Source organism: Equus asinus, chromosome 26 (genome assembly GCF_041296235.1).
Source record: "Equus asinus isolate D_3611 breed Donkey chromosome 26, EquAss-T2T_v2, whole genome shotgun sequence".
Taxonomy (NCBI): domain Eukaryota; kingdom Metazoa; phylum Chordata; class Mammalia; order Perissodactyla; family Equidae; genus Equus; species Equus asinus.
In genome coordinates, this window is record NC_091815.1 from 24,786,233 (window position 1) to 24,808,890 (window position 22,658).

The 22,658-nt window shown below is 53.9% G+C and overlaps 1 protein-coding gene across 2 annotated transcripts in view; it reads right to left on the bottom strand.

Moving 5' to 3' along the window:
- FCGBP (Fc gamma binding protein) overlaps positions 1-22,075 on the bottom strand; it is a 40,117-nt gene extending 18,042 nt beyond the window's left edge. The window contains exons 1-8 of one of the 2 annotated variants that reach the window (XM_070498552.1): positions 21,924-22,072; positions 19,436-20,683; positions 17,386-17,735; positions 13,575-14,145; positions 10,977-11,581; positions 8,177-8,744; positions 2,847-3,439; positions 1-583 (exon numbers count right to left, since the gene is read on the bottom strand). In XM_070498552.1, the coding sequence (XP_070354653.1) occupies positions 1-583; positions 2,847-3,439; positions 8,177-8,744; positions 10,977-11,581; positions 13,575-14,145; positions 17,386-17,735; positions 19,436-20,683; positions 21,924-21,978 (4,573 nt within the window). In that variant the 5' untranslated portion in view covers positions 21,979-22,072. Of the gene's footprint in view, positions 584-2,846; positions 3,440-8,176; positions 8,745-10,976; positions 11,582-13,574; positions 14,146-17,385; positions 17,736-19,435; positions 20,684-21,923 lie in introns of both variants that reach the window. The other variant, XM_070498553.1, reaches the window with a different exon arrangement.
- Between the last annotated feature and the right edge of the window lie 583 nt (positions 22,076-22,658).

Here is a 22,658-nt window from a genome sequence, read left to right on the forward strand (position 1 = left end):
GACAGAAAGATTCGGTCCTCCAGGGCTCGACGTGGCCTCCAGCCGCCTGGCAAGCGCTCACATAGGCGTGAATGTTGTTGCATAGGATGCTCTCGTCCCCGCCACCCAGGCAGAGATCAAAGACACAATCTTCCAAGGGACCCTGGGGATCCAGGAGCTTGTGGCAGGCAGCCAGCGGCCCAGTGGGGCTGGCGAGGAGCCCACAGAACTTCTCCTGCTTGTACTTGTCCTGCAGCTCGGGTTTACACGTGCCTGGGTCGCAGTCCTCCTCGCAGGGGGGCGGTGGCACACAGGGAGAGTCGGGCACCTTCTCCTCCCAGGAGTTGCCGAAATCTTTGGGGTCGCTCGCCTGCGAGCCGTCGGGCTTCTGGAAGTCATCCTTGGGGTCGCCGTTGTAGTCCCCGCACAGGCCGCACAGCTGCCTATGGTAGTTGCCGGGGACGGTGACCCGCACATTGTACACAAGGTCGTAGGCCACACGCAGGCCAAAGTCAGTCTCGATTATGACGTCAGAGCCGTGCTTGGAGGCGCGGACCCGGCCCTGGTCCAGCACCACGGGCAGCTTCATGTCCACACCGTTCACCTGGGAGGGGGGAGATGGTGCACGTCAAGAGGGCAGACCCAGTGCAAGCGCCTGCCTGACACTCAACATCTGTGTGACCCCACCTCTCCTGGCCTTAGTTTCCATAACTGTAAAATGGGCATAATAATAAGATATTGTAGTGGGTTGAATGGTGGTCCCCAAAAGATATGTTCACCAGAACCTCAGAATATGACCTTATTTGGAATAAGGGTCTTTGTGGATATAATTAGATCTCCAGATGCGATCACCCTGGATTAAGGTGGCCCCTACATCCAACGACAAGGGTCCTTATAGGAGCCAGAAGAGAAGACACAGAGACACACAGAGGAGACAAAGACACGGATGGGAGTGATGTGGCCACAAGCCGAGGAACCCCTGGAGCCACCAGAAGCTGGAAGAGGCAGGAAGCATGCTCCCCAAGGGCCTGCAGTGCTTGCTGAACTTTGATTTTGGACTTCCGGCCTCCACAACTGTGAGAAAATAAATTCTGTCGTTTGAAGCCACCAAGTGTGCGGTAACGTGTCACGGCGGCCACCGGAAACTAACACGGTACCCACCCGTTACTGGGGGGCTCAGTGATGCAGTCACTGACTCCAGGGCTGCCTGCCTGGGCTCAAAACAGCTCTGTCCCTGGTTCTCTCTGTGGTCTTGGGCGGGTGAGTCACCTCTCTGTGTTTCTGTTTCCCCAGCTCCTGAGTGGGAATGAGGTACCTACCCCAGGGAGCTATCGGGAGGGCGAGATAAGTTAAACTTTGTAAAATTCTCGGAAACGTGTATGGCACGGAATGAATGCTCTGGGAGCCTTCCGCCATCATTATTAGCTACGATTGGAAGTTTTTATTTCGAGGAGTTAATGGGTGCTAAGGGTTTTCGCTTTAAGCATCAGTGGGTGGAAAAGTCAGGCTAAATTCCTGGGGAAATGAACTTCTTGGCTCCATGACCCAAGACCCAGTGGTTTCAGCTGAAGGCTGCTGGGCACCCACACAGCCTTATCAATGCCCCCCTGATGAACACGCTCGCTCGGCCTTCCTGAACGCAGACACGATGAGTGTCAGATTCTTTTGGAAGTGTGAGGACACAGAGGAGAAGGCAGGAGAAAGACATGCTCCTGTCCGAACCTCCTAAAGGCACAGTCAACTGCCATACAGCCCAAGAAGGAACGGGGAGTGGTTAAGGACAAGTGACTTAACCTCTGTGCCTCAGTTTCCTCATCTGCAAAGTGGGGATAATAATAGTTTCCACCTCATAGAGATGCTGAGGGATTCAGTGGGAGGCAAATAACAAGAACACCAACAACTCCTATGTACTGAGAGCCAACTATATGTCAGGCGCTGTTCCAGGAGCTTGCACGACATCGGGGACGATATATATTAAAGCATCTAATGCATGTTCGTTGGGTAGTGAGCACCTGAAAAAATCAGCTATTTATCAGCATCCTCATCGTCAATTCTCTTACTAGTACAACGGCCACGTGCCTGCATTTTAGTGGGGTCGCTGGAGAAATCCCTCTAGTGTAAGTGAAATGCCAGTTTCCACATGAGACCAAATCCTTCTCTGTCGGCAAAGCACCATGGAGAGCGCCCAGGGTCCAGGGCGCCTTCTCCTGGCACGCCGTTCTGGCTTCAAGTCCTGCCTCACCTGGGGAACTTTGGGCCAATGAAGGGACCTCCTCCTCTAAAACATAAAGCCAGTCATGGTACTTCCGGCTTCTGTTGTGAGGATAAAATGATGCCATGGATGTGAAGTGCCAACAAGGTCTGGGGTCAGCTGTGTAAAAACTGTGGCTGCCATTGTCGCTGTTGGTATGGTTGTTAAGGGGTGATGGGGTCACCCATAGATTGTCCTCTGTCCTTGAACCTTTCCCATCCCTGAACTTTCCCAACCTCTGATTGCATCACTGGCTGGGAGACCAGGGGGGTGGCTGGAGCAGGAGCCAGGTGGAGAGGAAGATGGAGTGGAAGGGAAAGGGGGTAGGAGAGATGTTCAGAGGACAGCTGAGGGGCAGGGAAAGGGGACGCTAAGGAGCAGAGAGAGGGGGAAACTGAGCCACATGGGAGCAGGTCCCAGGTCCTCAGGGCCGCCTTCCTCCTTGGCCCCCCACTCTGCACTCTGACCGGCACCTCCTCTCCTGGGGACCCCATGCCTCCCACATCCGCGCCGAGCTCCATGCCCCCTGCCCCTGGGCTGAGTGCTGCCCGTGTCCGACCGACAGATCGCCGTCTGTCCCAGGCCCCTCCCCTTCCTGTTCTGCCCCTGTGCTCACCTTGACCTTCCACTGATTCTGCTCCAGCCGCAGGGTGAAGTTAGCCACCTGGACAGTGATGGCCTTGGTCACACTCACTTTCCCGTTGCCCCAGGCCACATTCTCCTGCAGGACGGCAAACTGGTGCAGGCCAGGCCGGGTCCCGCAGGTCCGAGCCAGCGCGTACACACAGGTGCCCATGAAGTCGAAGCGTTTACCGTCGAAGGTGGTGTAATGGGGGTCTCCGGATGCCTGGCAGGTGGCAGAGCCCACAGCGACGCAGCCCAGGATGCCACCGGATGGCTGGCAGGCCTCGTGCGGGCCACAGGTGGAGGGCTCACAGGACACCAGGCCACCCTCCTGGCAGTGGCAAAGGGAATTGCAGTCCGGTCCTGGGTGGAAGCTCTGGCCTGGCGGGTGGTAGGCACCCGCGTAGACGCAGCCGCAGGAGGGCAGGGCCACACAGGACTCACCACTGAGCGCGAAGCCCTCATCACACACGCATCCCTCGTGGCAGTCGGAGCCGCAGCCCCCGGGCACCGGGAGGTCTCCACAGGACAGTGGGCAGCCAGAGGCACACGCCTCGTAGTGGCTGTGGCGTGGGCAGTCCAGGGCTGCAGGGAGAGTGGCTGTCAGGACCAAGGTTCCCCACTCCCCGGTGACACAGCTCACCCCGCCCCCGCACACACGCGTGTGCACATGCTCACACACTCACACACACACACGAGGGGCCCAGCTGTGAGAAGCCCCTCTGTTCAGCGGGGCCTGGGGAACAGATTACGTCACGGTTAACCTGATCTCGGTTTAACTCTGGTTTGGGGTTATCTGTAACGTCTTTAAAGACCTGATTCAAGCTGATAACAAGTTGTGGAGATGTGGTCCATGTTTTAAAATATAGACGCATGTATAGTGCGTGTGTGTGTCATCTATCTAGCGTATTTGTGAATGCGGCATTTTTCGCTTCCTCATTCTATCGCAGTAATACGTAGTCATAATAGCAATTCTATCGTACACTAAAATACTTAGCCAGTGTTGTAAAGAAAAGGAAAAAAATCTCTGTTCCTCTCTCCAAACTCCAGTCACTCCAGACTATCAGACAGATGGTTTCCTCAAAAAAACCAAAAAAACAAAAAAACCCAAAAAAACGAAAACTGAACCCAATCAAGCCTCTCTATCTGCTATGTCCCATATGACAGGCACTGTGGCCACTTAAATGTAAGTTAATTAAAATGACATAAAATTGAAGATTTCGTTCCTCGGTCACACTAGCTCCACTTCAAGTGCTCAATAGCCCCATACGAAGAGTGGCAACCACATGGGCCAGCTCAGAATAGGGCACTTCCACCATCACCAACATTGATGACAGCGCTGGTCTGGATCTAATATTCAGTTTACAAGAGAACCTAGGGGAGAGAGGGACAAGATAAGCAACACCACGAAGAAGCAACCAGCGAAATTCAGACAGCAGGAAATTCTGCAGGAGAAATGACCTGTTTTTGTCCCCAGAAATACATGGCATGAACAAAAGGGAGGGGTGGAGAGGGAGATAGATAGGCGATACGGCGGGGAGAGTAAAATAGATTGTGGAATCTAGACAGAAAGGATGTGGGTAGTCACGGTGAAATTCTTTCGACTTTTCTGTATATTTGAAAAATTTCATCATAATATGTTGGGGAAAAAAAAGGAAAGGGGCTCTTACAGGATAAAAGTGATTTAAGAAAAATCAGCCCAATGCAGTGTACGGACTTGGTCCGGATCCAGATTCAAAGAAACCGAAAAAACACATTTTTTGGGACAATTTGGGGAAATTCGAATCTAAGTTGGGTCTTAGATGATATTAAGGAGCTAGTGCTATTTTCCTTACTAGTAATAATAGTATGGTGGTCAAGGTTCTTCAAAGGCCTATCTGTTGGAGATGTTTATTGTAGTATTTACGGGAAAACTCATACGTCTAGAATTTGCTTTAAAATATTTCAGCAAAATAAAAAGAGAAAGGGGCAGTGGAAGAAGAGAAGAGAAACTGAGAATGAGAAAATATTCACAATCGTGGAAGCTGGTGCTGGGTGCGTGGGGTCAGGCCCCACGCCAGGCCCCCTCTGCCTGATGTCTGAGTCCTCGCAACCCACTCTTCTAGAACTTCCAAGAGGTGCAGGGGCAAGAGTCGTTTAAAGGAAATAAAGAGATTCTCAATTTCCACAGAGGCCACAGAATGTAGCAACGAACAGTGCAAATTCAGGAGTCAACCTGCCTGGGCCCACATCGTGCTGCCCTGCTGTGTGACCTCAGGCAAGTAAATTAACATCTCTGTGGTTCCATTTCCTTATTTTGCAAACCAGGAACAGGAAAGATCTCACCTCCCAGGTGCTGGCAAGGATGAAATGAGAACCGTAAAGCCCTTGTAAGTACACCCGCCCCTCCTGAAATGATCGGCCTGAGGATGCGCCTGCCATGGAGCTGCCTCTCCCTCCCCACTGTCCCTTTTTCTTTTGGCCCTGAGCTAACATCTGTTGCCAATATTCGTCTTTTTATTTCTCCCCAAAGTCCCAGCACATAGCTGTGTATCCTAGTTGTAAGTCCTTCTAGTTCTTCTATGTGGGACGCCACCACAGCATGGCTCGATGAGCAGTGTGTAGGTCTGCACCCAGGATCCAAACCAGTGAACCCCAGGCCACTGAAGTGGAGTGTGTGAACTTAACCACTACCCCCCAAGCCAGCCTCCCCCTTTTTTCCCCGACTGTCCCTTTTGCAAATGTGGTTCTCCTGCTTTACAGAGAACAGCACAGCCCCGACCCATCCCAGATCTTAACACGGTACGCTGCCCTAGGGCGTGACATGAAGGGACGATTTCAAATACTGCTGTAAGTGTGGAGACAAGGAATCACGAATCATTACTGGGTAACAATTCGGTTCCAACTCTGCTCCCGACAAAACAGAAGGAGGGCCTGAGTGAATCGGCTGCTCAGAGATCAGAAAAAGTAAGTTTTGTGGTGTCTCCTTGCGTGACCGACTTCCCTAAGACTTGAAAGGAGCTCAGAGGGTGGAGTGATGTTGCTCCACCAGAACTCCTTCCGCTGCCACCTGCTTATAAGAACATGTCTACAAAAATGAAAAATAGGATTACAATTGACGCTGAGTTCCATTCTCACAACATCCCTGAACTATTGGGGAAAATGCCCTATTCGCCTCACTAAGAGACGCCTCTCCAACACATTTCACCTTTTTAGGTTTAATATTTTTTATCAGTCGTGTACTCGTGATTCTTGCAATGATACCTCACTCCATGATTTTTTTTGATTAGCACTTAGAGTCTTATGGTCTCCTGAATTTCTAGAAATTACTGAATGTTGTTCACATATGTATATGTTTGTGGCAGAGAAGTATGATGGGGATTGTGACAGCCTGCCAATGGCCACCCCCGCCTCTGGGCTTGGCTGTGGTATTGGCTTTGGCCAAGGGGACATCAGCAAATGTGATGGTGATGGCCCAGCAGAGGCTGGAAGTGCCTATCCACAGGGGCTTGTCTGCCCTTGCGGCTCTTCGGGAGCGGAGCGCACTGTGTGAAGGAGCCTGTGCTATCGGCTGGAAGACAAAACCAAGCAGAGTGGAGACGACCCGTCTCGGCTGAGCTGCCCCAGACCAACCAGCCTGACAACTGCCAGATGCATCAGTCAGGCCACTGCAGACCATCCAGCCCCCCGTGGAGATGAGCCACACTGGCCCAGACGAGGAGAACAGCCCAGCAGCCCACAGAACCATGAGAAATAACAAATACCTGCTGTTTTAATCCACTAAGCTTTGGGGATGTTTGTTACCCAGCAAAAACTAACTGTTGCAGTGATCAAAAAAAGAGAGTTTCAGGTATATACGTCTATTACATTAGATTCAATTCTATTGGAACTAAAAACCATTAGAACGTCGGTTCGGGAGAGCAAGGATTTTTTTCCCTCCAGTGTATCCCCAGCACCTGGAATACAGGAGGTGTTCAACAAACAGTTGCTGAATGAATGAATGAATGAATGTAAGTTGAAGGAAAAAAACAAATGATGTGACATTCGTGTATTTTTCAATGGCCAGTGATGTATGCCACTGTGTTCAATATGTTTAAAAGAGTAATGTAAGTCAAGTAACAGTTTTATTTTAAAATGTCACCATCATGTTGATCATTGTGGAAGGCAGATGATGGATATTCGAGGGGCTGTTCTCCTGTTCTCTCCAGCTTTGAGTATGTTCAAAATTTTCCATAATGAAAATATTTTTAGGGGCCAGCCTGGTGGCATAGTGGTTAAGTTCATATGCTCTGCTTTGGTGGCCCAGAGTTCGCCAGTTCGGATCCTGGGTGAGGACCTACACGCCCCTCATGAAGCCACGCTGTGGCGGCGTCCCACATAGAACTAAGAAGGGCTTACAACTAGGATGTACAACTAGGCACTGGGGCTTTGGGGAGAAAAAAAAAGAGAAAGATTGGCAACACGTGTTAGCTCAGGGCCAATCTTCCTTACCAAAAAAAAAAAAAAGGGGGGGGGGCAGACCTTGAAAAAAATTTTAAAAGTCAAAAGTTATCATTTGCTAGAAATTATATCCTTTGTAATTATTTACACTTAGGATGGAAAACTAGAGATGTGTGGTTCCACTCTTATAAAGTTCAAAAGCGTGAGAAGTGAGAATAATGGCTACGTCTCGGGGCACAATGCTGGGAAGGGGGCATGAAGGGGCTTCTGAGGGGGTGGGGGGCCTGGTTTGGTTCTTGGGACAGGTTACCCAGATTTGTTCTCTTGCTGGACGCTGACTAAGCTGTTGGCTTATGACATGCACCTGTCTTTGAATATGTGCGTTCTAGTTCAGCAATAAACCTAGGCAGTAAAGTCAGATGAATGGATGCACAGCTTTTCAAACTTTTACAGCCCAGCGTAAATGCCGAAGACCATTCCTGCACCCACATCCGAAGCGAGGGCCTCGAAGTGACTGTCCACGGGGCCAGGCGGATGTCATAAAGGAGCGCAGCAGGTCAGATGCGGGCCAAGAAGGGGAGGGGAGCAGGTTCCTTCTGCAGGCAGCTCCTCTCTGAATGACAGCTGCCATAGGGGCGTCAGACCTGGGGCCGCCCGTGTGTTTGGTCATTTCACAAACATCTATTGCATCTGTGGCTTCCTAGCTGTCATGATCCTGGGCATGGGACAGAACCTTCCTGAGCCTCAGTGTCCTCATCTGCTCAATGGCCACAACCCCAGTCCCTACCTCATAGGGCTGCTTTAAGAATTAAATGAGTTAATGATATTCAGACGGTAATGAATATACATAAGGCTGAGCCACGCCCCCCCCCCCCCCCCCCAGTTGTCACTCCCGGTACTCACGACAAAATTTCTCACTCCTCCAGGCGTGCACGGTGACCCCGGCGGCCTGGCATGCAGCAGCGTAGGTGGCCAATGCATCACACAGTGGCTCAGTCTGGCCTGGCAGCAGGCAGCGGTCGTAGACGCAGTCGCGCACGACACCCTGCGGGTCCAGCACTTTGTGGCACTCCCGGAAGGGCCCCTTGGGGTCGGCAACGATCCCACAATCCTTCTTGCTCTGAAGCTGCTCGGCCAGCAGGGAGTCCAGCTTGGGACAGTCACCCGGCTCGGTCGCTCCGCAGCCCGGCCTCGTCTCCTCCTGCCAGCTTTTCCCAAAGGCCAGAGCATTGGCCGCTTGGCCCCCGCCCCTCAGAGCCAGGTCATCACTTGAGTCCCCATTGAAGTTCCCGCAGAGCCCACACAGGGCCCCAGCATAGCTCTGAGGCACCTTGACAGTCACATGGGCATCCCAGTTGTAGGTGACAGTCAGGCCAAAGTCTGTGCTCACGACGGCCTTTTGGCCCTGGCGGAACACCTGCACCTGTCCATCTGCGGCCTGGAAGGGCAGGTGCCGAAGGATGTCGTCCACCTGGATGGAAATGCAGGAGGGCCAAGGGGTCAGGGCAGTCATGGCTCTGTGGCCCAGCCCTCACTCACTCGGTTCCAGCGATTCTGGGCTCCTTGCTAGTCTCTTGAGCATATTATGTGTGGGCCCACCTCAGGGCCTTTGCACTTGCTGTGCCCTCTTCCTGGATTACCACCCATCACTCTTCACTTGGCCATCTCTACTTCATCTTTTAGGTGTCAGCCTTCATCCAAACCCCTTGTAATGGCCTAAAAGGCCCTAAGTTATCTGAGCCCTACTTCTCTCCAGTTTAATTCTCCGGTAGCACCCCGTTCCCCACCCCTGCAACTCCAGCCATGCAGGCATTTGGGTATTCTCCTGAACTCATCAAGCTCAGCCCAGCCCCAGCGGCTTTGCACTTGCTGTACCTTCTGTTTGTGGCATTCCTAGCCTCTTCCACATCCCTATTCTTTGCCTGGCTGCCTCTCCATCGTCCTTCACGTCTCAGCTTAAAATCGAACCCCTCTACCCACGAGGCCCTGTCTGTCCCCGCTTTTCTGACCTCATCTCCTACCAATCTCTCCATCCCATGTCCCCAACCTCATTCTCTCGGGGGCGGCCCCATGCAGTTCTGCGCTCGTCAAGCTCAGTCCAACCTCGGCCTCTGCGCCTGTTGCTCCCCCTGCCCAGGAACGACCACTCTTTGCCTGGTGGTCTCTTCCTCGTCCTCTCAGCTTAAATGAGAAGCTTCTATCATAGCTACCCCCTACACCATGCCTTACCTCCCCACTCCCATTCCAGCCCCACTGGTCTCCATGCTGTTCCTCTCCCCTCATGTCTGTTCCTGCCTCAGAACCTTTGCACTTGCTGTTCCTTCTCCCCGGAGCACACTTCCATCCACTTCTCTCCCTGCCTGTTCCATCTCTTTCTTCAGGAGAGGCAATAGGATGCAGCAGTCAAGAGTATGGACTCTGGAGCCAGACAGCCTGGCTTCAAATCCTGGCTCGGCCACTCATTCGCTGTGTGATCTTGAATAGATGACTTAACCTCTCTGTGCCTCAGTTTCCTCGTCTAACAAGGTTAACTGTTTCACAGGGTTGTTACAGAGATTAAATGAGTTACTATATGTCAAGCATTTAAACACAGAAGTAACTGAATATATTTTGGCTATTATTATTCAAACTGCAGCTTAGATGTCATCTCAGAGAGGTGAAAACAAAAATATTAATAATCACGCCCTCTGTTTATCTAGAAGATTCTCTATTCTAAACCCTAGGCTTTCTGGGCAGAATTTCCTTGACTCTAAGGTCCTTCTGAAGATTACCAGTTAAGGCCTGGCCCATGGAAAATTCTCTTGATTTCCCATTTCCAATTCATCCTCCTCCCCAAGGCATGGGCCACTGTCCCAAACTGCTCCTTAAGAATTGCTGTGAATCCTACAACAACCCACCTCTGGAGTTTCATCTTTTCTTTAAAGAGAAAATCAGTGGTTCTCAGCTTCTGCTGGATGGTGGACCCCCTAAGAAATATTTGTCCAGAAACCTGCCACCCTCCGTGAGTGGGGCCCGTCTAGGAGTCCCCCGGGCTCCCATCTCTAGTTCCTGACCTTTTACAAGGCCCCTTACTCTGAAAATCAACGTCCTCCAGGAAAGACTCATATCTATAACTTGGGAGGGATCCTAACAATAAAATATTGTCAGCAGGGGCTGACCCGGTGGCACAGCGGTTAAGTGCACACACTCCACTTCGGTGGCCCGGGGTTCTCTGGTTCGGATCCCAGGTGCGGACATGGCACCACTTGGCACACCATCATGCTGTCATAGGTGTCCCACATATAAAGTGGAGGAAGATGTGCATGGATATTAGCTCAGGGCCAGTCTTCCTCAGCAAAAAGAGGAGGACTGGCAGCAGTTAGTTCAGGGCTAATCTTACTCAAAAAAAAAAAAAATTGTCGGTATTTACTGAACGCTTGCTGGGTGCCAAGGCCTCTTTGAAACCCTGCAAATATTAACCTATCAACCCCCCACGACCACCTTGTGAAGGGGCTCCGGCTGGGGAGGTATCCTCTTATTACTCCATTTGACAGAGCACAAAACTGAGACCCCCCTGGAGACAGAGTCACACAGTAAGCAAGAGGCAGCATCTCTCGCCTCAGGAGCCCCGGCCTGAACCACTGGCCACAAGGTCTGCTAACAGCCCCCAGCCCCCCCGGGGTCCAGACTCCCCGCTCTTTAGGGGGTTTCCCCGCGTCCTCACCAGCACTTGCCCAGGGTGCTCCCGGCGGACGGCCACCTTCACGCCGCGCGCCTCCACGATGACCGCGCGCGCGTAGCTCACGGTCTGGCTGCCGCGATGCTCGTTCTCCACCAGCACGCGAAAGGCGGCCAGAGCCTGGGCCTGGCCACACGAGCCGGCCAGCAGGTACGTGCAGGTGCCCATGAAGTCGAAGCGCCGGCCGTCGAAGCTCACGTAGTGCGGGTCCCCGGACCCCTGGCAGCTCCCGAAGCGGTCGGCGTAGCAACCCAGGAGGCCGTTCTGGACGCGGCAGCGCTCGCCCGCCGGGCAGCCCTGCGTGTCGCTGCAGCGCACCTGCTGGGTGGCGCCGTCGCAGGTGCAGCGCCGCTGGCACTTCTCGTCGGCCCACACCGCCTGGCCGGGCGCGAGCGGGCGGCCCTCGTGGACGCAGCCGCACGACGAGGAGGCCACGCAGGCGCCGCCGCTGGCCACGAAGCCCGGGAGGCACACGCAGCCCTCGACGCACGGGCGCCCGGAGCAGTCGGCCGGCGCCGCCTCGGGGTTGCAGGTGGCCGGGCAGGCGGGCCCGCAGGACTCGTAGCGGCTGTTGGCCGGGCAGGACAGGGCTGGGGGAGAAGGGGAGGTGGGTCAGGCCGGCGTGGAGGGGGCTGGAGGGGTGCGCCGTCCGAAGGGCGCACCAGGACTTGCCTCCCCAAACCCTGCTCCCCCGTCAGAGCCCCCATCTCAGTTAATGGCACCTCCATCTCTCCAGGGGCTCAGGCCCCAAAGCTCAGAGACATGGTTGATGGGCTCCCTGCTTCGTTCCCCGGACAGCCAATCTATCAGTAAGGCCTGGGAGCTCCATATTCAGATCTATCCAGAATCTTCCCCCATCTCCTCTTACCACGGTCCCCACCCTGGTCCCAGCCACCCTGGCAGCCTCCTGCCTCATCTCCTTGCTGCCATCCTGCCCCCACAGTCTGTTCCTCACACGCAGCCAGAGGGACCCTGTGAACACCTGAGTCGGAAGATGTTTCTCCCCTGCCCTCTTGTGGCTCTGCCTTGCTCAGGGTAAAAGCCAGAGTCCTCCTGGTGGCCCACGAGGGCCCCCAAGATTTACCCCATCACCTCTCCGTCCTCCTCTCCTCTCAGTCTCCCTCTGGCTCACTCTGCCCCAGCCACAGTGGCCTCCTCGAGGGTCCTCGCACTCCTACCTCAGGACCTTTGCATTGGCTGTTCCCTCTGCCCATAGCGGCCTTTCCCCAGAAGGCAGGGAAGCATGTGGTTAAGAGAAGGCTACTGGAGCCCCGTGGCCTGGGTTCGAATCTCAGCTCTCCCTTTCTCAGCTGTGTGATGGTGAGCAGATGACTCCAATCTCCCCGTGCCTCAGTTTCCCCATCAGTAAAATGGGATACTAATAGTAGCGACCTCACAGGGTTGTCGTGAGGAGTAAACGAGTTAATCCATGCAGAGACACCTCGTGAGCATCCTTATTACTTAGCTGACTCCTTTGCCTTATCCTGGTCTCCACTCTGACGTCACTTCCTCAGGAGCCCTTCCCTGATCACCCTTGTCACCGGCCTCCCATCTGCTCTTATTCCATGAACCTTGTTGCTTTTGCTCTCTGAAGATGTGCCACACTTTACTGCTTGCTGTCTGGCTCCCCCTCTGGGATGTCAGTTCTGTGAGAGTGGGGACCTGATCTGTCCCAGTCGCGGCTGAATTTCAGCACCAAGGACAGGGCCGGGCCCACAGGAGACAGTAACTCGCTGGTTCCGCCTGTGCACCAGGCACTGGGGAACTCTGCAGGGGGGTGTTTCCTGGGCACTGGGGACACAGTAGTGACCAAGACAAGCCCTACATGGCCTCAGTGTCTCCCCCAGACTTACTCCGCCTCTGGAGTTCCCCTCTCAAGCCCTGGGCCTGGGTGCCTCCGCCCCCCTCTCCCCTAGCCTTCAGCCTCCTGAACATTTCTCTGGGAGCCTCAGGAAGACAGGGACAGGTGTATGTCCATCACTGGCACAGGGATGGGGATGAATAAATGAGTAAATGGATGATTTAGTGGCTGGACACCTGGCTAAGGAGCTGGGACTTTGCCCAAAGGACATCGGGGAGACATAGAAGGTTATAAACGAAGAGCCGCTCACATTTCTGCTTTGGGACCCTGAAGACTATCTCTCATGCCAGGCTTTGCATATGCTCTCCCCTCAGCCTGGAGCGCACTTCCTGCTCCCTTTTTTCTGTCTAGTTCTGAGCTCTCCCATGGGTTTCCGACTGGGCAGCCCTTTCTCTAGGAAATCCCCCTTGACCCTCGTCAGGCGGGGTCAGGAAGCTTCTGGTCTCCCATAACCCCCTTGACCTTCCCCTATCCCAGGCCTGACCACTCTACCTGTGCCTCCCCCACCCCAGCGTGACCCCTCTGGGCTGTCACTATCCAGTGTTATTTCCGCCCCAACCTTAGGCTCAGCGTGGGCACAGCCTGTCCGTCTTGGCCATCTCTGCGGCTCTGACACGGTCCAGCGCCAGGCTGACCCACTACAAGTGCTCAGATATTGAGCAGACGCAAGTGGTCCCCCGCCTCCCACCGCGTGCTCGCAGCCCCCATGGGGCATCACTCACGGCAGTTGGCTGGCGACCTCCAGTTCCCGACAGAGACGCCAAGCTCCAGACAGGCCTGGGCGTAGGCGCTGAGGCTGCGGCACAGGCTGGCCCGGTCCCCGTTGAACACACACAGGTCATAGACACACTCCTCCAGGAAGGCCCGGGGGGCCAGGGCATCGTGGCAGGCGGCAAAGGGGCCGTTGGACAGGGTGAGCATGCCGCAGAGGCCGTCGCCCTCATAGTGCTGGGCCTGGCCTGCGGTGCAGGAAGGACAGTCGTCCTGGCAGCCGTCATCACACAGGTAGTCCCCATCGTCCAGCCTCCAGCTACCGGCAAACTCCACAGCGTCAGGAGCCTGCTCCCAGTCAGGCGTGAGGAAGTCATCGGCCGGGTCGCCGTTATAGTTGCCACACAGTCCGCACACCTGGTCCTGGAAGCGCTCGGGCAGGCTCAGGACCAGCTGGGAGTCCCAGTTGTAGGTGACCACCAGCCCAAAGTCCAGCTCCGCCACGGCCTGTCTCCCGCTCTGGTACACTCGGAAGCGGCCATTGGCCAGGGAAGCGGGCAGGCGTGAGCGCTGGTTGTCGATCTGCGGGGGGGTGGGGTGGGGTGGGGGGGGTGAAGATGCATGGTCAGACCCTGGGTGGTCCAGCCTCCAGCCCCTCATCTCCTCCCACTCGCTTCCCCTGCTCTAGCCGCCCTGGGATTCCTTCCTCCTCTTACTGCCGCTGACGGAGCCTCAGATCTCTGCTCTTGCCGTCCCCGCGGCCTGACACGCTCTTCCCTAAGACGTGCACATGGCTCGGCCCCTCACCTCTTACAGAAGCTTCGCTTAAATGTTACCATCTCAGTGAGGCCACCACTGAGCACCCTATTTCATATGGCATCCTCTCCCTACACCCCACGCCCCTCTCTGTTCTATTTCTCTCCTATAGCATCTAACCTTCTAAAATATAATTTGCCAATTTCTCATGTGTATCATCTATCTAACTCCACTAGAGGACAGGGATTTTGTCTGCCTTCATCACTGCCTCATCTCCAGCGCCTGGAACAGTGCCTGGCGGAAGAGCAGACGCTCAGGAAGCGAATGGAGGCACTGCTGCCTTAGATAAACACTCCTTGGGTGCTCACGCTGTGCTGGCCCTGGGCTGGGGGATCCTGGAGATACCAGACAGTGACAGATCAGAGTGGTCAGGGCTGGGATAGTGGAGGCACAGGAGGCTGTGGGAGCTTAGAAAAAGGACCACACCCAATCTTGTAAGTCGGAGGAGGCTTCTTTGGGGAAGGGACAGCCGAGCCGAGCTGTAAAGGTTCAGTGAGAGAGAGGCAGGAAACCAAGGAGCGGGCAGGGGATTGCTTTGCGAATGTCCTGAGTGGAGAGAGAGTCTGGCCAGCAGATAAGGAGTGTGTCCTTCTGTCCCCTGGGCCATTTTCCTCTTCCTGAGCATCTTTCTTCACACATTCTTGTCTTAGCCAAGAGGACGGGGGATGAAAAAAGGAGTAACAGGCAGAGGGGACAGCATGAGCAACAGTCTGAAGGTAAGACAGATCCTTCACTCATTTGTTCAGTCAGCAACGCCTCCACAAGCCCTCCTGCGTGTCCAGGTCTGTGCCGGGCTGTGCCGGCGACACAGCAGGGACCGAGACAGCCCAGAGCCCCATGCTCACAGGTTCTCAGGCCAGGGACCGCTGGCAAATCCGTCTCTCCCTTTAGACCACTGATCTCCATTTTTAAACAACACAAGTAATATTTGTTCATTACAGAAAACTTAGAAACTGCGCGTGAGCAAAAAATGGGAGAAGAGAAATCGTCCACATGGCTGTAGACACACACACGTATGTTTATAAATCCCTGCCAGGTTTTTTTTCCCACCTTTAAATACATTTATACTTTTTTTTTTTTTTATAACGATACCATGCTGAAGCCACCATTCCATGAACTCCTCTTTTCTCCTCACAACGTCTTGTGGACCACCTGTCACGATTCTACCAGGAGCTCTAAACATTTGTCAAGTCACTCCTCTCTATAAGGATCTGACAAGAGCCGATGGACCCTCTCCCTGAAAAACTGCACAGCATGTGCAAAATTCTGCACGTGATTTCACAGGATTTGAAGTTCCCCTGAGTTCGTGCTCAGCCCCTCCAGATCTCAAGAACAAATACATTAATCCACTTGGTTATTAATCTCACAGATCCACCTGCATGCTCACAAAATGAGGGAGGGGCAAGAATATTCACTTAGGGACTGTTTGTCATCGCAAACCAAGTGTCCATCCACAGGGAACTGAGTTAAATGAGCTATGATGCCTCCATCCAATGGGGACCGGGGCAGCTGTGAAAAAGAAAGAAGGGGCTCCCTCTGCACTGATACGGAAAGAGCCCCAGAATTACTGTTCGGTGCCAGAGCAAAGTTCAGGACAGAGCACGTGATACAGGTCCCTTTGCTATGAAAGGGGAGAGCTAAGAACGTATGTTTATAATTGCTTGTATTGGCATAAAGAAACCTTAGATGAATACTCAAGAAATCAGTAAAAATCCACTGTGAAGAGTGGAGGGGAAAGCAGATGAAGATAGTAGTGAAAGCAAGACCTTTCACAAGAGGCCCTTTTTGTTTTGAGCTATGTGAATGCTTTACCTATTAAAAAAATATTAATCACAGCAACGTGGAAGAACCTCAAATATATCATGCTGAGCAGAAGCAGCTTTACACAAAGCCTTCATACCCTGTATGGTTCCATTAATAAGAAGTTCTGGAACGGGCAAAATTAATCTACGGTGGACAAACATCAGAACTGTGATTGCCTTTAGAGGTGGATTGGGGATAGTTTGGGCAGGGGCGTGAAGGAATTTTCTAGAATGATGAAAATATTCTCTATCTTAATGGAGGCTTGGGTGGCACATTTGTCAAAACTCAGTGAACTGTACACTTAAGATGTGTGGGTTTTATAATACATAAGCTTTACCTCCAAAGTGAGCAAAAAGAAGTGTAAAAATACCGTATTCTAGTTAATGATGGGGATGTTGAAGTCTTTAGGGGTGAAGTGTGCCGATGTCTGGAACTTACTTGAAGCACAAAAAAAAAAATAAAATAAAATAAGAGGGATTGCTGATCGGACAGAGGGATGCACAGACGATAGGCGTGCGATTAGTCAAGAAGAGCGAAATGTTCAGAATCTGGGTGACCGGCATTTGAGCGTTTGCTGTACAAGGATTTCAGCCTTTCTGGGTCTTTTCATGTTTTCATAATAACATGCTGGGAAAAGGGAAATCATTGCTCCAGGCTGTTATTTGTATCAGTTGAGTGGTAATCCATTTACCAGAGGCAGAACGGCCTAGAGGTTAAGAAGCGGGACTCAGGAGCCAGCCATCTTACTAGCTCTAAGCCGTTGGGAAGTCACTCATCTCTCTGGACCTCTGTTTCCTCATCGTAGAGTGTTAATAATAGTAACACTTACCCCACCGATTGCTGGGAGCATTAAATGCATCACTACATGGAAAGTGTGAAGAAACGAATTCAGCACAAACAATCTGGGGCTCACTAAATTTAGTGTTTGGTCCTTTAAGAAATTCCCCATTGCTGGGCATTTTGCTTCCTTTCTTTTGCTGTGATAAACCACACTGCCATAAACTTTTTTTCCCCAACCATACCTCTGAGCATCCTTCAAATGCTTAGAAGCGGAATTGTTGGACCAAAGGGTTTTAAGGTTCTGCCGCGGATTTTCACAGCCCCCTCCCCAGGCCCCACTGCCTTGGCCCACTTCTCTGCATCCTCCACGTCACGGCAAAGGGGTCACGTTTGGGGCCTGACCTTCAGGCTTGGGATACCTACCCGGACGAAGCCAACCTCCCCGCGGGCTATCGACACCGAGTGGCTGTAGGCGCGCACGGTGACGAAGCCCACGTAAGACACGCGGCGGCTGCCCCGGTGCTCGTTCTTGGCTTCCACGCTGAAGGCAGGCAGGGTCTGGTCGCTGCTGCACAGCTCCGCCATCGTGTACGTGCACGTGCCCATCATGTCATAGCGACGGCCGTCGAACGTGGTGTAGTGGGGGTCACCCTGGGCGCGGCAGGTGGACACGGGGACCGCCACGCACTTGGCCTGCCCGCCGGACACCTGGCACTGCTGCCCGGGAGGACACTGCACGTCTTGGCAGGACGGCTGCTCCACCGACAGCCCGGCTGTGGAGGGAAACGGGTGGCGACAGAGTCAGGAGTGTCCCGCTCGGTGGGAGTCCTGGAGCTCCCCCTCGTGGGGAGTCTGGGCAGTTCACCCACAACCGCCCATTTTAGAAGTGGGGAAACTAAGGTTTGGAACCTCACAGAGAGAAAGCCGCCCAGACCTGGCCCGACCCCAGGTCTTTTGACTCCTCAGAAGAACTGGAAGGGAGTGAAGAAGGACAGGCAGGAACAAGCATGGAAATGCTCATTTCTGGTTTTTCTCTCTGTTTCCCCTCTCCCCTACCACCCACTCAGGTCAAAAGGCTAAGGGATCTTTTTTAAGCACAGAAAATGGAAGACAGAGACTGTTCAACAGATGGAAAGGCTGCCTAGGTTGGACTCCTGGCTCAACCAGTTAGCTGTGTGATGCTGGACCAGTAATTTGAAACTCTCTGTGCCTCAGTTTCCTCATTTGTAACAGGAGGGTGGTAATAATACCCTCTTCACGGGGACACTTGGGGAGGGGGTGTTGTCCAGGTTTAAATGAGCTAAAACATAAGTGGGGTTTGGAATAGCCCCCAGGTGGTAATTGAGTGTTACCTGTTACAATGATCACCTACACCTTTGCCATTCTGCTCTTCAAGCCCAAAGTGGCCCTTGGAATTTGGGTGGCTTCCACGCCCCTGAGGGTGGGAGTGTGAGAAACCCTAGTGTCTACGGCCCTAGCTGGAGGGTGGGGGTCCACACAGGAAGAAACAGCTCTTTCCCCCCGCCTCGCAGACTTCGAAAGCTCGTGCCTTCTCTCTGCTCGTGTAACAGCTCACTTTTATGTAGCCCTACCCACTTGCCAGATGTCACCTCATTACACCCTCCCTGCAGCCCTGTGGAGGGCTGCTGTTATCCTCCCCACTTCACAGATGTGGAAACTGAGGCCCACAGACATGAAGTCACACGCCCAAGGTCACACAAGCAGAGGTGGGATGGGACCCTGGGAAGTCTGGCTTTAGTATCTGTTCCCGCAAATACCACGTGTCCCTGCTTGCGGGCAGCTCCTCAACGTGCTGAGCCCCAGGGTGATACATAGGACCAGGTCCTAGAGATGAACTCTGTTAACACACACGAGGCACCTAGACTGCTCCCTGGTCTATTGCAACATGGCAGCCATCGTTATTATTAGACTGTGACACCTCCTGAGTTTGGGCGTAAACATTTCTACATGAGGTGTCGGGAGAGCGGCAGTAAGCAACTGGTATAGTTGTCTACCAGTTGCCAAAATATCAAAATATTTCCAAACTAGTTGGTAAGAAGCTGACCTGATCCCCACCCCCTCAAAGATCCCTGCTCTCGGCACCTTGATCTCCCCTACTATCCCTTCCCCACCCACCCCGCAAAGCAACAGACGAAAGGCTGATGCCACACACCGTGGGGGCTTCTCGGAGCCCGCCACAGTGCTCTGGCTGGCCTCTCTTCGGACTGGTTGGGACCCTGGATCACACCGGTTGCTAAGTATTTAGAGTATGGGTCCTGGGGGCGTGAGTAGGGAGGGGCTGGGAAGCCCCGAGGAAAAGAAGGATGGCAGGGAGGATGGAGGTGAGCGAGGGATGGCCCAGTGGAGGCAGGAAGCCACAGAGGAGAAGCTGGGTGGGGAAGGGGAAAAAGCGAGAGAGCTGGTAAAGGGGTCACTAGGCGGACAGGGCCGGGGGTCATTCCCCATCACTCACTCGGGCTGCAGGAAGCTGTTGTTCCATAGCCCAGAGCCAGGGCCAGCCCGAAGGAGAGCAGCCCGAAGTCGGTCGTGGCCTCGGCCCTGTGGATCACGTCAGCAGTGCCGAGGTCCACTTCGGCATACGAGAACTCAGTGCCCGGGACAGCTGCCCAGACGAGCTCGGACCCCCGCCTGCTCCCATCCACGCTCAGCTCGCCAGCAGCCTTCGTCTGTGCCACCACCAGGGCCACACCCTCAGAGCCTGGCATGCTCTTGACCACATAGGCGGGGCAGTAGGCTGCCACGTCTGGGATCAGGACCAGGTAAGGGTCGTAGGTCACTCCGTTCTTTATGGCACCTGTGCCGAACAGCAGGACCTGGATGCCCACATCTGCCGACACGTAGAGTGGGTGGGATGGCCGGATCTCAAACTCTGCGAAGTCACCCGCCTGGAGCCCACGGGAGCTGGTGGTGCCCCCGTGGTTGTAGGTCAGCTTCGTGGTCTGGCTGGCCACGACATAGGCCAGATCGAAGCGGGCCTGGGAGGCCAGAGTGGGCACCACATAGTGGGTGCCCCAGGCAGATGTGGGGAGCAGCTGCTCCACCACGTGGTTGCAGTTCGTGTGTTTCTGGGCACAGCTGTGGCCACAGAAGACAGCCACGGGGCTGCTGGCTGTGACCTTTGACCCTGAGAGATTAGCGGTGCTCTGTACCTGGGCCACCTGGTAAGCCTTCAGAGCCACACTCAGGACACTGCCCGCTGGGTAAAACTTGCCCTGAAATGTCACTGACCCCTTCAGCTGCACGCTGACCGAGGCACCCGCTGCCCCAGCCACCACAGCAAATTCTTTGACATTCTGGGCTGAGGTGCCAGGCGGTGTGAGCACAAAGTACTCGGTGCCCAGAGCGCGGGCAGGCTGCACCCTCGTCACCTCCGCGGTTCTGGGTTTAGCGTTTAAGGCCTGCACAGAGATGCTGCGGTCAGAGTGGACCACCACCGCACGCTGGAAGGTATTGCTGCCAACCATCTCAGCCTTGGCACTAATGTTGACCATGACTGACTGCCCGGGCCTCACTGTGACATCCTGTGAGGTGCTGTCTACCTGGCTGAGGATGGAGACTGAGGCGGGGCTGTTCGACAGACTGGAGAGGAGGAGGTGGAGGGAGGCCTCGCTGTACCCCGGCTGGTAGTTTTGCAGGAAGGCCGTGAGGAATTCCTCCCCCTCGGTGTTCTTGGAGCCCACTGAGGCCTCCTGCGTCACCCCTGGGACGAGAAAACGCAGTTGTGGGTCCACTTATCCAATCCTTGCCATCAGAGAACCAACCCCTTGCCCTGTACCTGGGTAACAAGGTGAAATGTCAACTTGGGCTTTTTCCTCTCTCTTCTCTCTCCTTTCTCCTTGTCAGTGCAGCGTTCACCTACAAACCTGTCTGGCTTTTGTTTTCCGAAAGCCTGAACGCTTTGGATGAGGGTCTCAAACTCAAATGCTGACAGGGGCCAGGTGAGTAATATAAATGTGCGAAATTATCCGAGTGGTGACTGTGTAAGCTGGCGCATTCACACGCCATCGGAAGTGGGGTCTTGCTACCAGCTTTAGCCTGTTGTTATTATGATGGTTTGTGGGCTCTGTTTTTTTTTTAATGCCAGATCTTACCATGTTTCAAGAGAAACTGGCTCTCTGAATTTCCCTGTGAAATCTCGAAACCTAAATTGTTTGAAGCACCGTGGGGCCCACACTGGCTGGATTCAGCTGTTAGTTCTTGATTTCTGTTAGTAGGACTTGGGGGGGCGGGGTGTGTGAAGAGTAGGTAAAGGAAAGAAACGGATGATGGGAGTGTGGACAAAATGTCCTCTAGAAATAGAGAAGACTGGGGGCTTTTCAAGACCCCCAACTAGAAAGAGATTCCTAGGGCTTATGAGACAGAGAGTGAGAGGGAGATCGATTTAAGGGGTCTTGGAGAGAGAGTGGGGGTCAGTAAAAGCTTGTCTGCTGAATAAGGGGAGCCTTGAAGATTATCCCAGTGTCCCACGGGGCCAAGGGATCAGGACAATGAATGTTTCAAAAGTCGCCTAAATAGAGGGTGACTGGTGATTGATATTCCATCCTTCCACCAGTACTTTAGTCTTACCTAAGACCCTAGTCCTGGAGAATTGGGCACCAAGCCCTCCAAGAATGACTTTAGTGACATTTTTTCCATCACCTCAGCAGAATGAGTCTCAGAGTCAAAACTTTAGCTAAGCTGCAGAAAATCAAGAAAGTGGGAATTCTTGCACACTTGAATTTGGCGACTAAGGTTTTCACCTGTTTCCCTCCAGCACAGAAGGAGAACGGGGGAATTCCATTTCTCTGCAGAACCTAAGGGGCCCCTCGCCCATCTCAGCTAGACTGCTGACACTGGGAGATGGGTCTCTGGAGGGGGCACCAAATGGAGGGTGCTGGCCCAGGCAGGTGGAGTTCCCCAGACTGGAACAAGGACATAGATGGGATCTCGGTCTGACTTACCCCACAGGAGGGTTGCTCCGGCCCAGAGAGTCCACCAGCTCCACAGGGAACCCATGTCTGCAGAGGAGAAAGAGAGGGGTCATAGGAGGCTTGCTTGCCCCTCCTGCTGGAGACCGTCCCGGAGAGGACGGAAGGGTCCAGTCTGAGGACAAGGGCCACCTAGGCATCAGGAAGGCTGAGGTGGGCTGGATCCAAGGGCCAGTGTGTGTCTGTATACGGAAGCTGGATGTCCAGTGGGCCTGGGGGTGGGGTGGGGAGGGTAGCGGACCTGATGTCCCACTTCCAAAGGGGACCCCAGCCTCTCTCACCTGCAGGTCCCTGGAGCTGCGGGTCTAGCTCCTGGGCTGGGCTATATAGTGGGGTTTTTTGGCTTCTCAGGCCACACCCTAGGCCACCTGCCAGGCAGATGATGCCAACTTCCTGGAGGAGGCTGCTAATTCCAGGCCAGGTGGAATGGGGATCCTGAGGCTCTGGGAAGGGCAGAGGGCGAGCCTGGATGCCTGGGTCCCGGGAGGGATGTGAGAACAGCTGGCGGCTGTGCCGTGGTTGCCTGCTGGAGACTTCGGTCTTAGAAGGGTGGTGGCCCTGAGGGAAACAGCTGGGGAGCAGGGTGCTGAGGGCCTGGGTCCCCGAGGGGCGGGGAACGGGGGCGGAAGGTGGCATTCGGTCTTGTTTACTGGTTTCTGGTTTAATGGCCAGATTCCTTTCTTTGGCTCCTGCCAGGAATAATAGCAA